Raw genomic sequence first — 22613 nt, 5'->3', positions numbered from 1 at the left:
CTGGTGGCATTCCCCTGCTCCTTCTTTATAAACTACTTCTATAGAGGTGCACAGATATATATATATATGTGTGTGTGTGTGTGTTTGTGTACACTTATGTGTCTGCTGTTTTCCCATTGGCATTCTCAGACATTGTATGCCAGGAAGACGAGTAATGAATCATCGTTGCAGTTGCTGAAGCTCTCTGTACTCTTTTTGGGGGGGGGGAGGGGAGGGGGTGGGGGGCGCCCCTGTGGGGCGCTGACAATCATATCGCACCTATACGCGATTATTTTTATTATGCTGTGTGTGTGTGTGCGGTTTGTGTGTGTCTCTTGCTCTTTTTCACTCATTGTTGTGTCCGGTCTCTTCGTTTGCTGGATTCCCCCGCGTGGTGGATATATCGTTTCTTCATCTGCACCTGTACCGGACGCCGCATCAACATACAGGACGTTGAACCGGTCTTTCCCCACCTTGTTTTTGCTTCGGTCGGATCTCAACCAGCGCCTGAATCATATTGCACCACATCGTCGTCGTTTCTGCGCGTGAGAACGGGACGACTTCGTCGTCTACAGCTGGTCTGCAGTGCACCGGAGAGAGAGAGCGCGCATAAGGCGGGGGGGGCGTTAATGATCGCCCTCGCACACAGAATGGGAGGATAACCGATTGGAAATCGCCTGTCCTGCTCACGAGATCGAGGGGAGGGGTCAACGTGCTCTGTATGTCTTTCAGACCAACAGCACTCATGTATTTTGCCGTTCTTGCAAGATGACATGGGTCAAACTTCGAGAGAATGTGTAGGACTGCGCGGAGTTCCGCAGATGCTCTTTTTTTTCCGTGTGTGTGTTTATCCTGCGTGTTTGTGTGGCCGTGGTCCGCTGGTATCCTTTGCTCGCTCGCTCTCTTCTTCAGCGTCTTTCCTTGAGAAACATGTGTAGAAGTCCACCCGCCCAGACGTCGGTGATGTCACTACTACTCTTCTTCTTTCCACTGTTCCACCCCCTCCCCTCCCCTCCCTCCCCCACACACACACTTCACCTCACCCGCGTCGTCCCGTAAAGCACATTTTTGCGTTTTTGTGCATTTTTTGCGGCCTCGGCGATTCAAAGCATCGACGGTGTGCAGACGTTGTTCAACAAATCCCCCTTTCTTTGGACTGGTCATACGTATGTTTCCCCGTACTTCCCCTTTTTGTACTACTCCCTCCCTCCCTCCCTCCTTCCTTCCTTCCTTCCTCCCCCCACTCACACACATACACACCAAATCACCACTGCCACCACGTTTTCATATCCGAAAAAAGCAGAGGCGCTTGTAAATAAAGAGCGAGAAGGTCACTGGACGTGGCAAATACATTTATATATACATAAATATATATATATATATAGTGATACCTTTGTTGTCTCGTCAATGTACACTAGTGAGGCCTTTCGGAAAAAAATACGGACGAATGCCCCAGTTACCGCCACACCAAGGCTACTAGGCCACTCACTTAATCCCCAGTCCGCCCTACCACCCCTCAATGAAAATAGCGGGCCCTCAGTGACTTCGCTGCCGCTGCATCGAGGTGACCCCTCATACAATTCTCTCCAAAGCCCACGCTCGTCATCCCACTTCCCCATAACACCACACACGGCATTAATGTCTTTGCCGTCTGATGGGGTCGAACGGACGCGTCATATCGTCATGGATCCACTAGCTGCGCTGCGGCGATGCCTTCAATATGTGTGTAGCCACCCCGAGGTGTACGGTGATGACGTGCGTGGTCTTCTCGACCGCGAGGTGATGCACGTGGTGCGTCTCAAAGCGTCTGAGTTGTCACTCACGCACGGAGAACGACCGCTCTTTGTGGACTCGTTGGAATGTGCCACTGTTCGCAAAGCCGCTCGGCGTCTCCAGAGAGCGCCAGCGCTCCCCCCCTCCACTGTTATACCCCCCTCATCGCCTCCAACCAACGGCATTCTACCAGGTACGGTGTTTGCTGGGGATTTGTTTGGTTATGGAAGCATTTCTTTCCTGCCTGCCACCTCCATCGACTTTAACGCGCTGCTGCGAGACTCGCGAAGTGACGGCGCAGAGGCGATTCACGGCGAGGACTCCTACCGCGGCGATCAAGGAGGGGGATTTAGTTGTGCGTTTTCCAGACCGGCGTCAGTACTCGGTGACACGCTCCCTCGAGATGAAGAAATTCAGTGGGGTGGCACGCTGCCACCCTCTTCTCTATCACCAAAATGGCGCGATCTGGGCACTCCTTTCTCTGATGCAGAGATGCAGAACGAGGCTAGAGGAAACGTCGGTGCGGCGAAGGACATCGCGACTGACAGCGATGGGGTCCACCATTACAGGACTCGCCATGCATCAGCGTCTTTGCCGAGGGGGGGCGATGCATCGGGGTGGCACGATAGGCTCAAAACACTGGGACCCGCTAAAGTCCTCGGGTCACACGATTATACGCCGAAGGACCAAACCGTTGCGCTCGCAAACGCCTTCTGCGCGGCAGACAGTGGGGTGGTGGTGGATCAGCAAGGCTACGAGGTTACCTACCTGCGCACACAGCTACAACAGCTGGAGGCCGCGTTCAACTCGAAGTGTGTGCGGATGCACGAGTTGGAGAGGGAAAACCAGCACCTCGCTGACGAGATGAAGACCTTGGAGAGAGCTAGGGTGGAATGGGCCGCGCAGAATCACTCCATGAAGGGTCAATTGGAGGTGCTTCGACGCGAGCTGGACGGCTGGAAAGACCGAGCCAACGACGCTGTGGCGGCGGTGACAATGCAGAACAAGAGGCACAACCAGCACGCGAAACAGATTGCAAACTCGCAGCTTAGCGAGGCGAAGGTGGAGATATCGCGGCTGAACCAGCTGTGGCGGGAGACTGAGCGAGCCCTCCAAGAGGCCCGTCGCTCCTTTGAGAACACCGAAAGGGAAGCGGTTGCTGCACACAACCACCTCGCAGATGTCTTTCATTACCTCGAGCGACTGGAGAGGCGGGTGGCTCGTCGTGATGCATATGTCTCTCTCTGCCACCGGCGACAACAATCACTGGAGGAAAAGTACGAGAAGCTGCGCTGGGCATACGAGGAACTCAGCACGCTTGAAGGGCGATACTCGTATGTCGACTACATCCTCACCACCAAGCCGTTGTGGACTGTGTACATGTTTGTGCGCCTCGCGCAGCGCCTGGGCGACTACGTAGCGCTCGAAAACCCTGCGGAGGTTCAGCAAAGGCTGCTGTTGATGGCGGGAGAACCGGATGCACCCAATGTCCTCTCAGAAACCGCACTTGCCACCCTCGAATCCATGAAGCCGTTGTACGGATTGATGTTCAGTCGCACGCCGCACGGCGGCCGTCTCGTTGCCGAGCTGTACGACGTTCGCCTTGTCTTCTGCACCATCGTTGACGAGGCGACTGCTGAAATCAATCGCCGCGGTCGTCTGAAGCAGACCTGCACGAACCTCCACGGGTCGGTGGGCTGCCGTGTTGTTCGCTGGTACGAGCGGTACAGCATCGACTACCTCAGAGCCCAGGACAGCGACCCCGATAATGGAGACATGAACCGCAAGTTTGTGCCGTTGCTGACGCTTGCTTCCGTGCTGCTACCGCTGCGGTCGCGCACTGGATCGGTGCTGATACAACCGACGCCTCTTGAAGGTGCCTCTTCCCCAGGAAGAGAGTCGACCGCAGCGGTGGGTGAGCAAGCGGCCACGTCCGAGGAGGAATGCGTGCATACGCTTCTCTCGACCATTCCAAATAAGCACCGCTACGATGAAGCAACTATTCGCTTTGTGCTCCGCAGCTTTTGGAAGGAGCGGCTGGGGGCTTTTTCGCGGCAGATGAGCGTACGTTTGACGGGTGTCCAAACCCAATGGGAGCTGGAAAACACACGACACAGTGAAACGGGCGGCCAAGACAACTTTTCAGACAGCGCACGGCCGTCCACCGCAGGAAGCTTCAGTCCACCTGGTGATGCGAAGAACCTCGACGACGACGACGCCATTGTTATTCAATCATTCCTCGCAGCACTCGTGGACTTTTCGACACGATTTAGCGTCCAGTGCGCCGGGTCAGCGACCGCGGAGACCGTCAAGACTACTTACACGCCGAGCAAAGCAACCCTCCTCAGCGTCCGTGGGGTGCTCACTGGTGGAACACACTTCATGAGACCTGGCGGCAGGGGTGTGCCTAGCGTCCTCTCTCCCAAGAAGAAAGCAACATCAGACTCAGTGTGGGACTGTGGCCGCGTCTTCTTTGCCACTGTGCTTCAGCCAGTCAGAACAGCACTGCCCAAGGATGCTCAGGTTTCTCCGAGCACGGATTTGCCAACTCCGGAGGAGGTGACCATTCTTGCAGAGGATGCGCGCGAGATACTGGCAGCACTCTACTACTACACGCTCGAGTACAAGGACGTGGACTCCGAGTTCCGTCTCTTTTACCTCGTTGCACATCAGCTCATTCCAGAGATGGTGGCGGTGAATTTTTTTGCGGGTCTCGAGGCCTTTCAGCGTGAGTGCGCAGCGCTGCTCGAATCTCGCCTTCAGCGCCTCTTGTCTGGTAGTCAAAGCGCTGTCACTGGCACAAGTGCTTCCCAGCCATTCAGCTCACCCGCCGTGCCCAAAGAGGTGGAGGACCCACTAACAGCTTTGACTCGTGTCGTTGACGTAATGGACGAGGCTTTGTTGGACGGCGAGGAAGAAGACATCGAACCGGACAGCGATGGCGATGGTTACGGCACGATCTTGCCGCTTCACCCCAAGGTCGAAGCACAGCCACGCCCCAGCACGGCTTCCCCGGCGTCTGAGGGTCAGCCACTGGAGGAGAAGAAAAAGGACGATGCTTCGGTGGGCGAGACCAAGTCAGAAGACCGGGCAGTAACACAGCGGGCCAGGGAGCTGCGGCTTTTGCACAACGTCCGCAGCTACCTGCGCCAGCGGCGTCCGTCGATGCAGGGAGAAGAGGCTAACAACCACGACAGTTTTGATGCGGAAGCCGGTGGCAGTGACGCACAGCTCAATGGCATCGTGAAGACCTCTGCGGGCTCTCGACTGCCTGTTTCTCCTTTTTGCACAGAGGTCTCGGAATGGACTGCGCTGGAGGAGAAGGTGGTGAACAGCATCGGCCCCCACACGGCGCTACTTGACGCCTTTCGCCTGCATTGTGGTGAGCAAAGGAAAAGAGGCGTGGTTGCGCGCAAAGGGAGACGCGTAAAGACGGAAAAGGAACTGGACTACTTGCGCACGCGCCGCGCACAGCGGGCTCGGCGTCATGAAAGGACCAAGCACCTCAGCGCGACGCGAGGCCTCCTTTCCATCGAGGACGTACTTACTTTGGTGGAGCGCCACTGCCTGGCGACGTACGCGGTCTCCTGCTGTGGGACGCCTCGTTTTTCCCTTGTACGCTCTTTCTTCAACCGGGGCGGTGACACGGTCCCCGATGCTCCGCCGGAGATCGACCCGTACGCGATTGTCGGGCATCTCCCGCTCACCGGTGTGCATCTGCAGCGCCTGCGCTTTGCGCTGTCGCTGGATCAGCCGTCTAATCTCCTTCGCCCCTCGGCACTCTTCGCTGTAGACCCCGTAACGAAGTCCAACAGCCATTTTTATGATGCCTACCTCACAATTGTGCTCGATGTGTTTCAACAGCAACAGTCTTTCCTTATGCACAGTGTCCTGCGTAGCTGCGCAGCGCGCCATGAGGAGTACGCGGCCGAGGGCTCTGAGGAGTGTGATGGTGGGATTCCAATATCATGGCTCAAGAAAGGGCTGACAGCTGCTTTCTCAAGCATTCGAGGCACCCCACTGCATGCACACGCGGTATTGGACCACTTAGTGCAATACGACGAGCTGCTTCGTCTTGAAGACGATGTGAGGCTCGAACAGTTCACAGACGCACCATTGTTCTTGAACGTGCCGCCAAGTAGTGGACAAAGATCCTCCACTGTAGACGAGGACAGCAGCACATTGGAATTGGCTGAAGCAGTAGGCAATGTCCCAGTTGCAAGGCGTGAGAGCTGGAACCTGCACGAGGAGGCGGACAGCTGCTCACTGCTGCATCTTGCCTTCGCTATTCGCATGAGTTACATCATCTGGGGTGAGGTCAGCGCCCCTACTGCTGAGGCGTTTGTTAGTCGAGTCGTCAAGTATCCGGTGCCGGTGTCTTGCTGCGACGTGACCCCTGGCCACACGAAGCTCGCTATGTCGTTGCCACCAGTGGACAAAGACGCCACAGTTGTGACGGAGCTGCCTGAGTGGGACATCTTTGACCAGGTCACACGGCAGCAGTACACCGAAGCTCTGTGGCGCCTGCAAAATGGACATAGCGGCGCAGCGAATCCCCTTCGTCGGATGCTTTCAGTACAACAGGCGGAGGTGCAACCGCCACTGTCGATGCTAAGCTCCTACACCGTGGCGAGTGCAGCCATCGATGGTCCTCCTGCTATCTTTGACGCCGATGCCCTCTACCCCGACGTCAAAAACGTGTGGACCACCAAGAAGGTCCTCAGTGACGGCCAAAGGTTCATGCAGGCAGTCATACAAGCCGCTCAGGCTGCAGCCGATGCCGCCAAAGGAACACCCACGGTTAGCAAAGGGAAAAAAAGCCGCCCCACGCCACTAGCGCGCAAGGCTCTTGGCAACAAGCAAACCGACGGGAGTGACGACGACGGTGCAAAGGAGGAGCAAAGGTTGCCGGACTATGGGCTCTTGAGTCTGGTACGCGCACTGGGGTTTGCGGTACCTTCCTCGACTGATTTTCTTGGACATGGTGCCGCAACAGCAACCAGCAGGAATAGTAGGAACACTAAGAAGACCAAGAGGAGCCCTGCTGCAAAGAATGGGCTAGTATCCGAGATGGCTGTCTCTGCAGCTCTGCAGGAAGCGTACAGTGAGAAGTTGATCGTGCAGCTGCAGGACTTCGCCGCGCGTGTGGCTGCATTGCTGTCGCCTGTCCATTGCAGTAGCCCCGTCGGCGTTCTCGAGGTCGCGGATGCGGGTGTCAACGTTGAGGAATTACCGCTCACGATTAGAGCTCAAGGCCGCCTGAGTTGTTCCGGTTTAACGGCAGAGATGACCAGTAACATGTCACGGCACAGCAGTTCTCATAGTGTATCTCACGAAAAAGATAGTCGTGTGTGGATCGGGGATGCGGTCGAATCCGTCCATACCGTTCCCGCAGCGCCCGTGCCAACGTGGGTTCCACTCTTCTCACGCCCCGCGTCGGTGGTGAAGCATTCTAGCGCGCCTGCCCCAACAGGCCCATCGTTGGATGTGTCGAAGCTATACGCGATTTGCGCTGCACTGAGTATGACTTAGTTGCCTCTTTGAGGATTGCACTGTGGCGATTGGACTCTGTAGGAGATTACGAAGTTACGGGGAACCGCCGCCTCACCGCCCCAAAGGAATCTCTGCGGTGATTTCTCTGTGGACTTTTTGCGGACATGGATGGAGGGGACGATTTCTCTACCGTTAGCCAAAACGCGTTTTCATGTCCGACTGATTCCCTCTTTTTTTTTTTGGCACCCATGCCCCTTCGAATGTAAAAACAAAAAGAAAACAACGCCCCCTCCCCCCTCCTTCCCGGAAGTATATATATATATATATATATCTAAAAGCAACAGCGGAATGCTGGCATGGGATGTAGCTGTGTTGCGGTGAGGACGGTGTGAGAGTGAGAGTGGGAACGGAGTAGTGCGTCGCTGATCCCCGTTGGTGTAGACCTAGTGAGCCGTCACCTTTCTGCTTCCCTTCTCAGAACGCGTTGTATGGTGGATGGTACATTCATCTCTCACGTGCGTGTGTGAGAGGCTACTATCTCTTGGTGGATGGGAGTGTAGGAGAGCGTTGAGATGTGTAGAGCGTTCTCGTTCTCAAGGACTTCAACGCTCAGACGCAACGGGTGTGGCTATGCATGAAGAGCGACAGATCCCTCCTTTTTGTTTTCTTGTGTGGCTAGTGCCGCCTCATTCTCTCTATTTTTTTCTGTGGTTTCATTGTAGACGTAATTCGATGTAGTTTACAGTGTCGCGCATGACCATCATCATGGTCTTCCCCATCATCTTCTTTGCTGGTCTTTGAAGTGCGCGTGCGTATCCGCTTTTCGCCGACGTGGCCGTGCGCCAACCACGAAGGTCATCGCAAATCTTATGCACCCTCCGGCTGCTCGGGTACGTTTCTGTGATGTGGTTGGGAAGCCGCATGTACAAGAGCAATTAAAAAAATGGAAAGAAACCGAAAAGAATGTATGTCGTAGGCAACGCACACCAAAGGCATTCACATTACCTCAGTCCCCCCTTTTTTTTTGGGGGGGGGGAGAGAGTATCGTTGATGTTTACCCGGCATCCGCGACGTGTTTTGCCCCCTGGCGTCATGGCTTAATCTTGTGCACCACCACCAACCGCACTTGGAGGCCCGGGTACGCAACATATCCGTTTCGTGACAACACTCTCTGACTCGGACTGTGGCACTTTACGTACCCGCTTCTTTTCTCTTCTTTCCGTTGTGCGGGGTTGCTGACTACTCTGAGTGTAGGACTTCGAATTTGTCTTCCCCTTTGCGCCATTCCAAGACTACTATCGCCGATATATGCATCTCTCTGTCTTTCTGTTTATATTCTTTTCAATCTCCGAAGGGACTACCTGCATTTGTAAAACACCGGTGAAGGTGTTCAGTGCCGTCCTTCGCAACTCCAGTGGACCACACACACACACTGACGTCGGTGGTATTGTGTATGCATATATATGCGCGCGCGTGCTTGTCTATTTTCAGAGACTCGTCGAAACTTCCAGATACTGCGCACCCATTGAAAAAAGAAAAAAAAACACAAGGTCACAGCAGCAATCGTACGACCATGGTTGTGGTGGTTTTTGACGCCGATGCACTGAGCGCGTGGAAGCTGCGGTTGCGCGATGTGGCAAGAACGAACGACATGCACACGGAGCAGGTGCTCTCGTGTCTAGACTCACTGGAGACGCTAGGGTGCATCCAAGACGATCAGCCGATACTGCCAATATCAAAGTGTGACTCTCTAGAGGATTTTGCTGCAGCTCCACCCAGCAATTCTACTCGCATTAGCACTGGCACGCAACTGTGGACGGTGCGCCCCATCAACTACAGTCATTACGTACTCAATAAGGTGCGGCGAGGGCGGCAAGTGAAAAAAATCACGCGACGTCTTGGGGATCTGGCGGCAGATTTGCACAGCGTCGGACACGACTTATGGAGGATCTTGCAAACATTGACAGCCCGTCACTCTCTGACAACCTCCCCCGAATGCCCCGACACTCACAAAGTGAAAACTCTAGACAGCGCAGCATGTGTGAAAACAACAGTAGCACCCCCATCCGCGAGCGATGTGTCGCCAGCACTGTCGATGTCTTCCTACCGGGCTCTGCGCTCTCTTTTTGGCAACTTGCCGGCCTTCAACGCGGATTCGCTACGCCGGTGGTCGAAGCTGAAAACACTGTCAGAACTGGCGAAGGCTACTAATGAGCTTCCCACCTCTTCGGATACGCGATTGGATGCATCTGTACAAACACCGGTAGAGTTTGTGACCCACGTAACCCAGACGGAGGCTTCTTGTCAAAAATTACCTTTTTTGTGTCGTCACTGCCGACAGGACAGTCGTGCCGAATACGATGTGAATAAGGAGAAGATGCAACTCATGCAAACGCGTGACATCAGTGTACCGATCGGAGGGGGTAAACGCTTTACACCCCTAGCGAACCCTAACGTGCCGTCTATGGACCACACCCACAGCACCCGCACCTTCTTACCGGAGAGAAGCGGCCCTCGACGTCCACAGCGCCGCCACCGCCTCCCGGGACTTTGAATATCCGTGGCTCCTCCTCAGGGTCATGTAAAAAAGAAAAAAAGAACGGTGTCCAGTGACCCGCGGCAACAGAAACTTCAAGTATGCTTTTTTTTTTTGTTTTACTCTCGTCTTCTGTCTTTCTCTGGACAGGGGAATGTACCCCGGGGTGGGGTAAACGAGTTGAGTGTCCATTCCTGCATGGGTGTCAGGCAGCCGCCATGCCGCCCCCCATTCTTCCCCTGCATGTGCTACACTCCCTCTGAGGGTTACAGGGCCAAAGAACCTAACGGCGGAGGGGGATCCGGTGTGACGCACCTCTCCCGCTGTGGAGGTGAAGCTACTGGATACCGTGGTTTCGGATCGATCTGCGACAGTGAACACCCAAGTAGGGTCATCGCGATAGGGTGAAGTGCCAATCGGACTAGAAAACACCTCACCTGGCTCTTTCTGCCCATGAGAGGGGTACGGGGGCAGCGGGGAGCCCTGCTGGGGCTTGTAGCATCTAGTGAAGGGGGTGCGGCTGTTAGGCCAGTCACGAGACAAACGCCTGGTATGTACTGTTATGCAGTTTTATTTTGGTGAGGGATGCATGAGCCCAGATGGCTGTGGATAGCGTGGATGTTTGTATTGCACCACGTGCCCCTGGGGGTCTGGGTCACGAAGGGTCCTAGTATGATGCTGAGGTCGTGTTAGATGGCACCAGGGGAATATTGAAGAATCGTTGTTTGACTGGAGCCATCGAGGTGCGTAGACCTGTTAGCTCTATCTGCACGTGTTCGCTCTTTGTTTCCTCTTGCTCTCTTTCACATCGAACCCCGCGCACTTGGGGGGTGGCTTCGTTGCTTTTTTTCAGCTTTTCGGTGCCTTTTTTTTTCCCACCTCGGACCTCCTTCCACCCTTACCGTTACAGTGACACGGCGCATCGCACCTGTGGCGATTCCCTCTGACGAGGCACCTGTGCCGTCGTTCCCCCCCCCCCCCCCCCCCCCCTGCCCTCCAGGGTTTTTTGTTTTTGTTTTGTTCAGGGGCTTTTCTCTGGTTTTCATATCTGGACTCCGGAAGGTGCTACTAGTCTTTCTTCCCCCTTCTTTTTGTTGTTGTTTCTGTGTGTGTTCGTGTACCTCAACAAATTGGAGTGAATTATAATGGCCCCCTTTACCTTTCCTCTTCCCCTCCACATTGCGTATTCTGTTGTTGTATACACTTCACCTTCCATGGCCCTCAAAGAACAAAAGAGAAAAGGACGCGAGGGAGAGCGGGGTGCCTTTCACCTATACTCTCTCGTTGGTCGGTGAGGAACGATTCACGGACGGGGTGTATCTCTTCTCCCCCCCCACCCCCCCCCCCCCACGTCTATTTTCTTTTCTGCCCAGGGCGTTGCATTTGTAGGGGGGGGGTTGGCGTGGGCTTTTCTTTCTACTAAGGCTGCTGATACGGACCAAAACGGGCCCGCTGGTCGCCTCACTATGAGTGCTCATTTTTTTTTTGCGGGGGGAGGCAGATGGATGTCATTAGACGCGCGCCTTTGGGACTTCTAGTCGCTGTGTTGCTCTGCCCATCTCGGTCTCCACGATGTACATGTCGTCACTTTCCCTCTGCTCTTCTTACATCCCCTCAACAATCCCAGTATTATAGGGCACACTAGCAATTACACCACCACCATCCCCTTCCGTGCCATACATCCAGGAGGTCTCACTTTCATTCCGGTACACGTGGCTGCTGACTCTCCTCCATATCGGTACAACGCTCAACCGTGAAGGCATACACTTTGTTCACACACGTTTTTTTTTTTGTGCACAGTTGAACTCTGTTGTGCTCTGCGGGTTTACCGCTCAGTTAATGAGAAAGTAAAGAGGGGTCTTCAGTGCCGTATCTCTTTTGCTTTCTTTTTTTTGGGGGGGGTTGCCCCTTCACCCTGCTGCAGGCCTTTGTGTGTGTGTGTGTGTTGGGTGAGCGTTTTTTTTTTTGGAGAGCTGTTTCACAGCGCCTTGTAAAGCGCGCATACTTCGCACTCTCCCGCTCAACCTTTGCACAATTCTTTTCTGTTTTGCTCTTCGTCCACCCTCTCGCTTTGATGGGCTCTTGTAGTGAGCCGAGCACAACGTGGAAACCCAGGTGAAGCCATTTCTTTTTCTCACCCCCCCCTCCCCCACCAGCACCACTAAGGTCCACTTCACACACGCGTGCCATACATCTGTTTTTGAGGCTGTTTCTTCTTTGGATACTCTCACTCTGTCACTCTGGTGATTTTCTCCAAATCACACACGTCCTCATTTACAGCTCCGCCTGGATCATCCTTGACGGTCTCTAGTGCAGACTGCTCTCTCTCTCCACTTTCCCTCGTTGTCTTTCATTCTCCCCCTGTTTTATATAGTTTGCGATTGTGTGGATCGCACTCAGCTATATCCCCCTCCCTCCTCCCTGCCCCACCTTTGTTTTCTTTGTTTTGCGTCGGTCGTATTGAGGATACTCTTGTTGTTTCTCGGTAAGTGACGATTTACCCCTGACCGCTCTGTTCGGTGTCACCTTTCCGCTTTGTGTGATTTTAGCCTCCGCTGTCCTCCCCTGCTTTATGCTGTCGTTTCTTGCGTTTTCAGTGAATCTTCCTCTCTCACTTCACCACTTTTGGGGGGTTGTTTTCCCAACCGCATCCCTCGCCCCCCCCCCCCCCTAGCGTGCAGATCTCCAGACTCCGCTCCCTCATTTCTGTTTCCGCTGTAGCTTTGAGTCACCGTTAGGCCTCTCTCCCCCCCCCCCACTGGTTTGGACTTGCGTTCTCTCCTCCTATTGTCTCTTTTCATCAAAGCCGTATTTAGACTGCCCTGCGCAGCCTGCCAAGTCGAGAGAACTTGGCCGATACTCTCCACAAAAATATTTGCTTGCATTCGTTGACGCTGATCTCCCACACCACACGATTTTTGCTATTATTATTATTATTGTTTTCCGGCAACTGAACACGCCTTTTGTGTGTGTGTGTGTGTGTTTTTCCCCCAGGAACTTCACCCTATCATCCACACTTCCTATTTTGCTTGTATTTTTTCCTCTCTAGCTGCACCTCTGCGGCTACTGTCAACGAGGTGTGTGGAGAGGGCACCCACTTTCTGCTTTGACGCTGCTCCCCCCCCTCCCCCCGCTTATACCGCGTAAGTGGACCTTTTACTTTTGCTTTTCGCGCAGACACGTACATACTCATCGAGTGTCGAGTATTCGCTGCCCAACCAATAGTCGCACGATAAGTCGAGACACTGAATAGGGCGCGGAGTTGTCTTGCTGATATAGAGAAGAATACACGGGGAAGTACCCCTCCCGCTGCCGCCCTCTCTCCCCGTCTTCCACGCAAGCGTAGTTTGAGCAACAGAGATCTTTTTTTTTGTTTTTGGTTTCAACCTCGGCGGAGTGCACGGGAATGTCGATACCGTCTTCCTCCTTTCAACGCTCCAAAGGACGGGAGCCCTTCTTGTCCTTGCACCGTTCACCGATTTCTGTGCAAATTCACTTGGAAAAGGAGAGTAGTTTACAGGGTGGCACCACCTTTGGGCACAATGCGGAGGCATCACAAATGCGCGGGAAGCGAAGCTCCCTCGATGGCACGAACGTCCACACAGGATTGAAGAACGGAGTTCTGGATGACACCGATACATCCACACCCTTCACCAGAGAGTCCGCGGCGGTGAAGCAGGTTCCCCTCCAGCGCAGCGGGCGTGTCGCCGTCGATGTTGGGTTCGACGACGACGGACTGTCCACACTCGCAAGTTTACGTCTTTTTATGCACAACATGTGGCTCTCGCTCAAGATGATACGGCTCTTCCTTTCTCTTGCATGGACGGATATGAAGACACGTACCTGCAGCTACGTTCTGGGGTTCTTCTCGGTTGTGGTGGTCGTCTTATTGTGCGTGGTAGTGATTTCACTGCTGGAGCACATGCCGATTCTGTTTCTCAGTATTTCTGAGGCAGGTCGTGGCGAGTTTGACCTTCAAATATGGCCCAGCGATATCATGGGCAGGGCGACGGGTATTAACTACACAAGGATCCGGCAGCTTTATCCGGAAAGTGACCCCGACTATGGGTACAGTGCCCCACGGTTCGTGGATATGTACACGGCAGTCCCCTTGCGGTTCTGTGCGGGAAAGACTGTGGATACGCTGTGGGCTTACGCGAACGGAAGTGAGTGCTACACTCCCCAAGCCTGTATGGAAGTATGCACCGGCAGTGCCATCACGTATTTGACCGTCATTGCGATTGACACACAGGCGGAGGCACGCATGGGATTCGGCACTGACTACAATGAACCCACACCGAAGAGAAACGAATTAGTTTTGTCGCGTCGGGCAGCGATTGCCATGGGGAACGTAGCTGTAGGCGAGACGGTGATTCTTTATGGAAACGCCCAAACAAACATGGAGCTTCCGTTTACCCAGGTCCCATGGTGGATCTCCCCGTATACGATGATGCCCTTCAAGGTTATCTCGATCATGGAGAAGGATGATCTGAAGTTCCCCGGCATGGAGACTTTCGTTGTCGTATCGCTCAGCTCGTTTATTGCCAACGTAGCGGCGGGCCTCGGCCCATACGACGTGAGCCCTACGGCCAGAGAGATCTTTACCAATACCGATATACACCAGTGCGCGTCTACCGTATATTTCAAGATGAACCCGAAGTTCCGTTTGCGTGCGTACAGCTCTACGAGTTACAACACCATCCGCAGAAACGTGCTTGAGTGGACCTCGAAATTGCTGTCGCCAGTCGGATTCATGCAGCTCAACCGCGCCACAGTTCACTTGAGCGGCTTGTATCATACACGCTTGTTGGGCGTCTTTCTTGGGCTCGTCGTATCGATTATTCTCTTGGCACTGGGGTTCCTGAGCACTGTGCTCATCTACAGCCTTCTCACGGTGGGGATCGAAACGAAGACGTATGAACTCGGCATCCACCGCATGGTAGGTTTTACGAAAGAGAATTTGGTCATGATGGTGCTCATCAACGCGTATGCGTTTACTGTTCCCGCGTGGATCGTTGGCATTGGGATCGGACAAGGCGTCTACGCGGGGGCTCGAGCTGTCTTCCTGAGGCTCGTCAACATGGAGCTACCCTTGCTCATCTCAGGGGCCTCCGTCGGGTGGGCTACACTGGCTGGGCTCGGCATCCCACTTGTCGCCTCTTTTTTCCCAATCATCTTGTTGGTGACGCGGCAGCTTTCCGATGCGCTGAACACCTCACGAAGCCGTAGCGTCGGCGTCATCAGCAAGGTGATTCGCGGCGATTCGACCAGCTGGAGCTGGACCATGCTCAGCCTCGGAGTCGTCTTTTTTATCGCTGGGTTCTTAGTGTACTACCTACTCCCCACCGCGTTGATCGAGAAAAACCTGAGTTTGATGTTCTACATTTTCTTCGGACTTCTCGTTGGGCTTCTCGGGGGCCTTGTGCTGCTCTTCTTGAACTTCGAGCGGGTGGCGCAGACATGCTTAAGTCAACTGTTGTTGTTCTGGGAGAGTAAAGCAGTGCGCTCGCTCCTGCTAAAGAGCCTCAGTGCGCATCGGTTCCGCAACCGCAAGACGACTCTCATGTTCGCGCTCTCCCTAGCCTTTATTATCTTCATTACGGTGTCAGTAAATATCGTGATCCTCTCCTCCCAGTACCAGCAACATCAGGAGACGGGTTGCGAAATCTGGGTGATGCCCAACTGGCTTACGATGGAGGAATACTGGGCGATAGAAATGGTTTTAGAGGCGCAGAAGAGGGCCGGCCTCATTACCGCCTACACATACGATTACAGACACCCTGTAGTCTCCTCTCTCAGTAATACGAAAATCTCTTCACTGGGACGTTATCGCACCGCCCGATCGACCTTGAAACTGCTCCCACCAAACTACTTCGACGTCCTGGACAAGCGTTTCCTCTACGTTGACAGGGCCCAGAGCATTGTTGGCCGCTACGGCCTTCTGCCGTCTCTCTACACCACGGGAGGCCTTTGCAAGGGGATCCTGTCCTCTGGTGCGGCGAAGAGCCTTGGCCTCGGTGACGCCGACGGGGTCTCTTTGATTGAGATGAGAAAAAATGTAAACGCCACCTTGGGGACCCTTTCGGTGAGTCGGTCTAGTGTTCGCCCTCTCGCGACACTCGATGCGGCACCAGTAGTCTCCGTCTCCAAGTACAAAACCAACACAGGTGACCTGCTGGTAAGTATCCCTGGTTCCCTCCGGTGTGTAGGTGCGCCTCGCGTCAGCGTCCTGGACGGGAATGTGCCAGTCATTCGGCTGCGCGCGAAGTCCACAGCCGATCACGTGCGAATCGGCGACGAGCTCACTGAGGCGTTTGCCATGATACGCCACAGTGCGTCGGTGGCAACCTTGAAGGAGACGACGAGTGGCTTGGCGACGGCCTCGCGTATTCTGAACCTCTTCTTCTTGGCAGCCGAGATGATGGTTTTAATGATTTGTTTCTTTGCTTTAATGGGCAATATGACGGCGAATGTACTCAACTCCTCCAAGGAGATCGGTGTGCTTTTATGTATGGGGATGTCTCACTTCCAGGTGTATCGCGTGTACGGCTGGGAAGCCTTCATCTTGGTCCTCTCGGCTGGTGTCATGGGCCTCACCGTCGGCACTGTTGTAGCCTACACGATGTCGCTGCAGAACAACCTCCTCTCACAGTTGAATTTGCCCTTTCCGTTTCCGTACCTACAACTGGGTGTTGTGCTCGGTATGGGTTTCTTCTTTTCGCTAGCCTCCAGCATCAGCCCCGTCATGTACCTGTTGAGTCTGCCCTCCATCAAACACATCCTGCGCCTCACTGTTTACTGATGGATCCCCAACAAATGGTTTTGGTAGACCGCTTGGGAAGAGTCCTCTTCACACAGAGACACCCAGGTGAGAGAGGTCCAGGTTGGCAAGCGCGGGTCCCGTGGCGCCCTCGGTGCTGGCTCCCTTTCTTTCTCGAGTCAACTGGCGTCAAGGAGAAACAAAGACACCCAACCAGTGAATCCTCCTAGGCCTCCTCTTGTGCTTTTTTTTTGTGTGTGTATCCAGTCAGCCCCCCCCCCCCTCCCCCCCTACCCTCCAATCCAAATGAGGCGATCTGTTTTTTGCGGTTCCTGCAAAAGCACCCAACGTTTTTTTTATTATTTGTGCAGGTCTGTTTCGCTGTAGCATCGACAGCCGAAGCACTGCGCGAGAATGATACTCCAAACCGCCCCCCCCCCTCCCTCCCCTCTCCCTCCTGAACCCTTATCTGTTCTGAGACGAGATGCAGGAACATGTCATAAAGACGCTGTTTCAATTATAGCCACTTCCGTGTCTCTCTCGTGTGTCTGAACGGCTCCCGGCGACCGGTAAAATGCTGAAGCCAGCCTCCATACATATGAATATATGTACGCATATAAATGTTTTGTATGCAAGGAGCTTACTGTATTTCGAATAGCCAGGTTTTCTTTGGGGGATATGTATCCGTCTGCTCTTGTGCCTCCACTCTTCTTGAGCATCCGCTTCGGCAGCTGTGTGCGCGTCCCTGCTTTTATTTTGGTTATTCTGCAACCTCGTTGCTCTTCCTCTGTGATCTCTCATGTCGTTTTCCCCCAATTTTCTTCCTTACGTTGCTGATGTGTGAAGGCTTGGAGTCTGTGATGTGCGAGACTGGTGCAGTGCAAACAGGAGTCCCGCCTCCACCCGTTCACCCCTCCTGAGGGACAAAACGCTCATGGATGTTACCCCCCTCTGGATAGGACGCATTCTTTTCCTTTCCCTTCAGTGACCTCCATGATCTCAAGGGAAAGGAGAGAGTAAGAAGCAGGAAAAGGAGCCAAGCTCTTCGTTCTGATGAGTGCTGCGCTGCAGTGGCATCTTTTCTCGCCTACAGGGTGGGGGGGGGGGGCACTCACCTGTACCCGATTTGCAAGCGTGTTGATGTTCCCTTTGCTCTTTTTGGAGGGGCACAAATCCACTGCATCCCCCCCCCAGAAAAAAAATGATTTACATCTCGAAAAGGGCAGTTTAGTTGGGGGGAAACCTGTAACTAATGTCACTTCTCGCTTCCCTCCCCCTCCCTTCCCCTCCCCCTCGTAACTCAAACTAAAAAATGGAATCAGTGAAGTTCACTAAAGAACTCCGTAGACCACAGGCCGTGAGCTCCATCGAGCACTCGTCTTTGAGGCGTGGATGGTGACCGCGCACAGGCGCGCATCTTCTGGCTTCCCCACTGTTTCTTTCGCGCTCTTCTACAGTGACGTCTCCCCCAGGAGAATTTCTATGACTTCTACGCAACCAGCGTCATTTCGAGCGAGAACCGCCCGCAAATGTGCTGTGTACTTAGGGAGCAGCACCTTTGTCGAGCTAGATGACGATCCCTCGACGATCACACTCGAGGACCTCTGCGAGGCGTTTGGTACGCCATGGGAGAGCGGCATGCACGTGAAGCACAGGGCCACTGGGCGCGTCATTGCCACTCTTCCTTTTGAGCCACTGCCGTCGCTTGACGATCTCTGCGATGTCCCCATCAAGGCGGAGAGCACGTCGGAAAGCGCTGATACTCTCAATGCAACAATGCCACCGGTTTCTGGCCTCTCTGATGAGGATCTCGACGAGGCCGGGGAGGTGGAGACGACCTACGCGGTTGTGTACGACCTCGTCACCTCCACAGCAGGAGAGGAAAATGAGAACAGCGAACTTGCGGCGGCCGTTGTGGCAGCTGGTCTGTCGGAAGACTTCGCGTCCGACGTGGACGGGGGACCCACACTTGGAGAGACAATGCGACAGCTGGTGGAGCTGGGTGCTGCAGAGTTACTCACCGCGGAGCCCTTGTCGGTGTCTGAGGCGCGGCGGGAGTACAATCCCTCGGAGGCCCCGGGTCTGTTGCGTCGCATTGTGTATCCAGCCTCCCAGTACTCGCCATACCGGCTAGAACGAGATCCGCTGTCCAATGGCAAACGCTCTCTGTACCGCTCCTGCGCTATAGGTGGTGGTGTCGCTCCTGGGTCCTCTCCGACCACTGGCACTGGCTCGCACTCTCTGTTTACAAGTAACCTTGGTGAGGGACTGGCGTACACTAGTTTTCTGGACAGCTTCAGCCTGAATGATGCAATGGGCGTCCATTGTGTGGGACCTCTGGTGACTGGAAAGTTGGCCATCGTAACGCGTCTCTCAGATGAGGAGCAGAACCGCATTTTCGGTGTTTGATTCGATGGGTGGCGAGAGGCCTCTCTTACCCCACTCTCTCCTCGCTTTCTCTCTGCGTGTCAAGCGCGCAGCAGGGAAAAGAAGCGGGGGCGGAGGGAGTAAGGGGGAGGGGACGGTCTGTGGAATACGCCCAGGGCAGTGAGCGAAGAATCTCTGTCACAATCCGTCCATGTGCCCGGGCTGTACTCTGAGTGGTGGGAGCGGCAGGGCGTGACCGATGGTGAAGGCCGTGCCCCGCTGTAGGAAAGCGGCAAAAAAAAGTAAAGAAGCAAGTAAGCGAGTATGATGATCTTCACTTGCAATACAAAGTTTTTTTTTTCTCGTTGTTAGGGTTTTCTCTCTACTGTGTGTGATGTGCATTCTCATTGACACCCCCGCTCTCGATAACCTGGTCTGTCTATTCCTGCCTCTCCTTCTGCAGCGCAACTGCGTCTCGATGCAGAACACACCGCCGCTGCCGCCGCCCCCTCATCCTCCTCGCACGCACGCGCGAAATTCGATGTCTACCACGCCAGCGGGGATGTTCCGATGCACGCGTTGTTTTCTTATGTGGCGGTCCTGTCTGATTTCCCACTGTGTGTTTGACAAGTCTCCCCCTTCCCTTCCATTCTCCTGCCAGTTTCTACTCTTTTTTTTTTCTTGTGCAACAGAACGGCACTGGTGCAATAGAAAGAGAGTTGTACAACCAGGTTCGCTCCAGGACAGGGCAGCTGCACGAATACTAGCCCCCTCCACACACCCTCTTTCCCCCTCCACACACACACACACCCACAAAATAATAAATAATTGTTTTCTCCTGACGTGAAGCAGCATCGTTGTCATGATCGGTCATGGAACATGGGAGGCGGCCGTGGAGTCGGCGGCAGACTCAAAGAGGAAGAAGGGCGGCGGTTTTCAGACCCTTGGCCTGGAGAAGCCATTACTGGATGCTATTTTGAAGCAGGGATTCACTGTGCCCACACCCATTCAGCGCAAGGCGATTCCGCCAATGCTTCAAGGAAACGATGTTGTGGCCATGGCCCGCACAGGCTCAGGGAAAACAGCGGCGTTTCTCATCCCGATGCTTCACACACTAAAGGCGCACGCGAAGATGGTCGGCATTCGCGGCCTGGTACTCTCCCCGACACGCGAGCTCAGCCTTCAGATTCTACACCACGGCTTCGCGCTCAACAAGTACCTCGATCTGCGGTTTGCAGCGTTGGTGGGTGGAGACTCGATGGACCAGCAGTTTGAGCTCCTCGCGTCGAACCCCGATCTAGTAGTCGCTACACCTGGCCGTCTCTTGCATATCATGGAAGAGGCCTCGCTGCACCTCTCTGCGGTGCGCTGCCTTGTGCTGGATGAGGCAGACCGTCTCTTTGAGTTGGGTCTCCAGCCGCAGATTGGCGCCATCATGCAGAAGATCCCCGATTCCTGCCAGCGAGCCCTTTTCTCCGCCACGATGCCCAGCGTCTTGGCCGAATTCACCAGCGCTGGCCTGCATCACCCAGTTGTGATTCGCCTCGATTCGGAGATGAAGCTGAGCGACCAACTCAAGCAGAGCGCTTTCCTGGTGCGCAACGACGAAAAGGTTGCCGCGTTGATTGTGCTGCTCAAGCGGGTTCTCCACGTTGGTGAGGAGGCATCCAATAACGCCCAGGCCTTGATCTTTGTGGAATCAAAATTTCATGTGGAGCTCCTCCAGATGGTGCTGACGGCGTACGACATTTCAACGAGTGCTGTACATGGACAGATGGACCAGGAGGCACGTCGCCTCGCTGTGCGCAGCTTTTCGAAGCGGGAGACAATCTTGATGGTGGTCACAGACGTGGCTGCCCGCGGTTTAGACCTGCCACTTCTCGACAACGTGATAAACTTCTCCTTCCCATTCAACCCGAAGCTCTTTGTCCATCGCGTCGGCCGTGTTGCGCGTGCCGGTCGCTCCGGCACGGCATACTCCATCATGACCTTTGAGGACTTGCCCTACTACGTCGACCTCATGCAGTTCCTCGGCCGACCGTTGCAGTCCGCCCCGGCTCCCGGCGACCTTCTTTTCACGCCCGACGACGGCTGCTACGGTCGTCTGCCCGAAGAGGACATCCAGCTGGAGCTCGACTTTCTAAAGCGGCTGCACGAGAACGACGTCGAGGTGCGTAACATGGCGCGAGTGGTATCCAACGCGCATAAGAAGTTTAACCGCACGAAGAAAAAGCCAACGCACGACGCAATCAGGGAGGCCCGAAAGCCACAGTACGCCTTCGACCGCACCCCGCTACACCCAATGTTGCTCGAGAGTCTTGGCAGCACTCGTGTGCGCGCTGACGAGGTGCGCTTCGACCTGAAGCGGTTCAAGCCGAAGGAACTCTTTCTAGAAATAGGCTCGAAGGAGAAACTTTTCACAATTCGCCAGCCGGAGACCACCATGTCTCTGTCACGATCAGCCAAGGCCAATGACGTGGCGAAGGAAGCTGGCTCCACTGCTGAGGCGTCGCCCAAGAAGCTGCCCTTTGCTGAGCTGATGCTGCAGCGCGCGCAGGAGCGGAAAAAGCGTGAGCGTGAAGGTGAAAGCAACCATTCCGCTCATAACAATGACGATGCCTTGATGAGCTTCGTAACGCACCCTCGTCAGGCCGTGCTGGAGCATGACAGCGGCATGGAAAGCGGTACGTACCGCGATGAAAATTTCTTCATGGAGCTTGAGCGGCGCGACACGCTCGACAACGCGCACTACTCTGTCAAGGACGCGACAATGGACATTAGCGCCGAGACGGCTGAGGGGGCTGCGCAGCAGCGGCAAGTGTATGCATGGAGCAAGAAAAAGAACCGTTATGTCCAAATGCACGTCAACGACGCTAAGGCGCTCCTAAAGGGCGTTAAAAATGAGGCCGGCAAGGCCATCAACTACAAGAACAAGCTCGATGCCTATTCCAAGTGGATGAAGAAGAGTAACATGCGCATACAAGATGTCGGCGAAGAGGAGGACCTCGTGCCACTGAAACGCGCCAAGGCAGCTGCGCTGTCGTCTGAGCCGCAAAGTAGCGCTGACGGCGCCGTCGACGGTGACTTTGTAGACATCAGTGACCCGAACCAAGGCAAGAAGCTCCGCATTGGACGCAAGCAAAAGCGGCTGCCGAAAAATGGCCTGGTGCGCACCTTCGAAGAGTTGGCGACGATGCGGCGCAAAGCGGAGAGGGAAAAGGATCGCCTGGCACGAAAAAGGCAGCGCAATGGCGGCGGAAAAAAGAAAGGCAAGTAAGTCACATATATGGGCTAACCAGGACTTCAGGCTGACGGGATCCTGGAGGGCTCGAATGGAATAAGCGTTTCGAACGCCGCGCCCCCCTCCCTCTCCCCCCCCTCCCCCAATTTGCGATCCTCACCGTATTCCCCCAATGGTGTGTGTGTGTGTGTGTGTGTGCGTCTCTAAGAACGACGGTGCACGCTGGTGCGGGGCTCACTCCGTAGCTCTCTCTTTGTTCCTGAGCCGAGCCGCGATACAACCAAAAATAACAATTTTGTGTCGTACATTGCGCACCGGGCAGTGTATGCGGGCTTGTCCTCTTTTGTTTGTTTTCAACCTCTTTAATGACGTGTAATGGTCACCAAATAAACCACAAGAAGAAACGGGAGAAGAGAAGCGAGCCGTGACAAACCGGTGAACCCCACTGGTCAAGTGTGCGTGTC

The 22613-nt window shown here is 54.6% G+C and overlaps 5 protein-coding genes across 5 annotated transcripts; all 5 read left to right on the top strand.

Annotated features, from left to right (window-relative positions):
- Positions 1-1386: 1386 nt before the first annotated feature.
- Positions 1387-7284, top strand: JKF63_01774 (uncharacterized protein; the record flags this gene model as incomplete). The annotated part of the gene is made up of 1 exon (XM_067897820.1): positions 1387-7284. The coding sequence occupies one exon, from the start codon at positions 1387-1389 to the stop codon at positions 7282-7284; it is 5898 nt and encodes a 1965-aa protein (XP_067753977.1).
- Positions 7285-8818: 1534 nt separating this feature from the next.
- On the top strand, positions 8819-9799 carry JKF63_01773 (uncharacterized protein; the record flags this gene model as incomplete). The annotated part of the gene is made up of 1 exon (XM_067897819.1): positions 8819-9799. One exon carries the CDS (start codon positions 8819-8821, stop codon positions 9797-9799), a length of 981 nt encoding a protein of 326 aa, XP_067753976.1.
- Positions 9800-13187: 3388 nt separating this feature from the next.
- On the top strand, positions 13188-16583 carry JKF63_01772 (uncharacterized protein; the record flags this gene model as incomplete). The annotated part of the gene is made up of 1 exon (XM_067897818.1): positions 13188-16583. One exon carries the CDS (start codon positions 13188-13190, stop codon positions 16581-16583), a length of 3396 nt encoding a protein of 1131 aa, XP_067753975.1.
- Positions 16584-18023: 1440 nt separating this feature from the next.
- On the top strand, positions 18024-18950 carry JKF63_01771 (uncharacterized protein; the record flags this gene model as incomplete). Its single annotated transcript, XM_067897817.1, has 1 exon — positions 18024-18950. One exon carries the CDS (start codon positions 18024-18026, stop codon positions 18948-18950), a length of 927 nt encoding a protein of 308 aa, XP_067753974.1.
- Positions 18951-19770: 820 nt separating this feature from the next.
- JKF63_01770 (uncharacterized protein) lies at positions 19771-22185 on the top strand (the record flags this gene model as incomplete). Its single annotated transcript, XM_067897816.1, has 1 exon — positions 19771-22185. One exon carries the CDS (start codon positions 19771-19773, stop codon positions 22183-22185), a length of 2415 nt encoding a protein of 804 aa, XP_067753973.1.
- Positions 22186-22613: the final 428 nt, after the last annotated feature.

The sequence above is a fragment of the Porcisia hertigi genome, chromosome 34 (assembly GCF_017918235.1).
Source record: "Porcisia hertigi strain C119 chromosome 34, whole genome shotgun sequence".
NCBI lineage: Eukaryota > Euglenozoa > Kinetoplastea > Trypanosomatida > Trypanosomatidae > Porcisia > Porcisia hertigi.
This window is presented reverse-complemented; position numbering and strand designations above follow the sequence as displayed.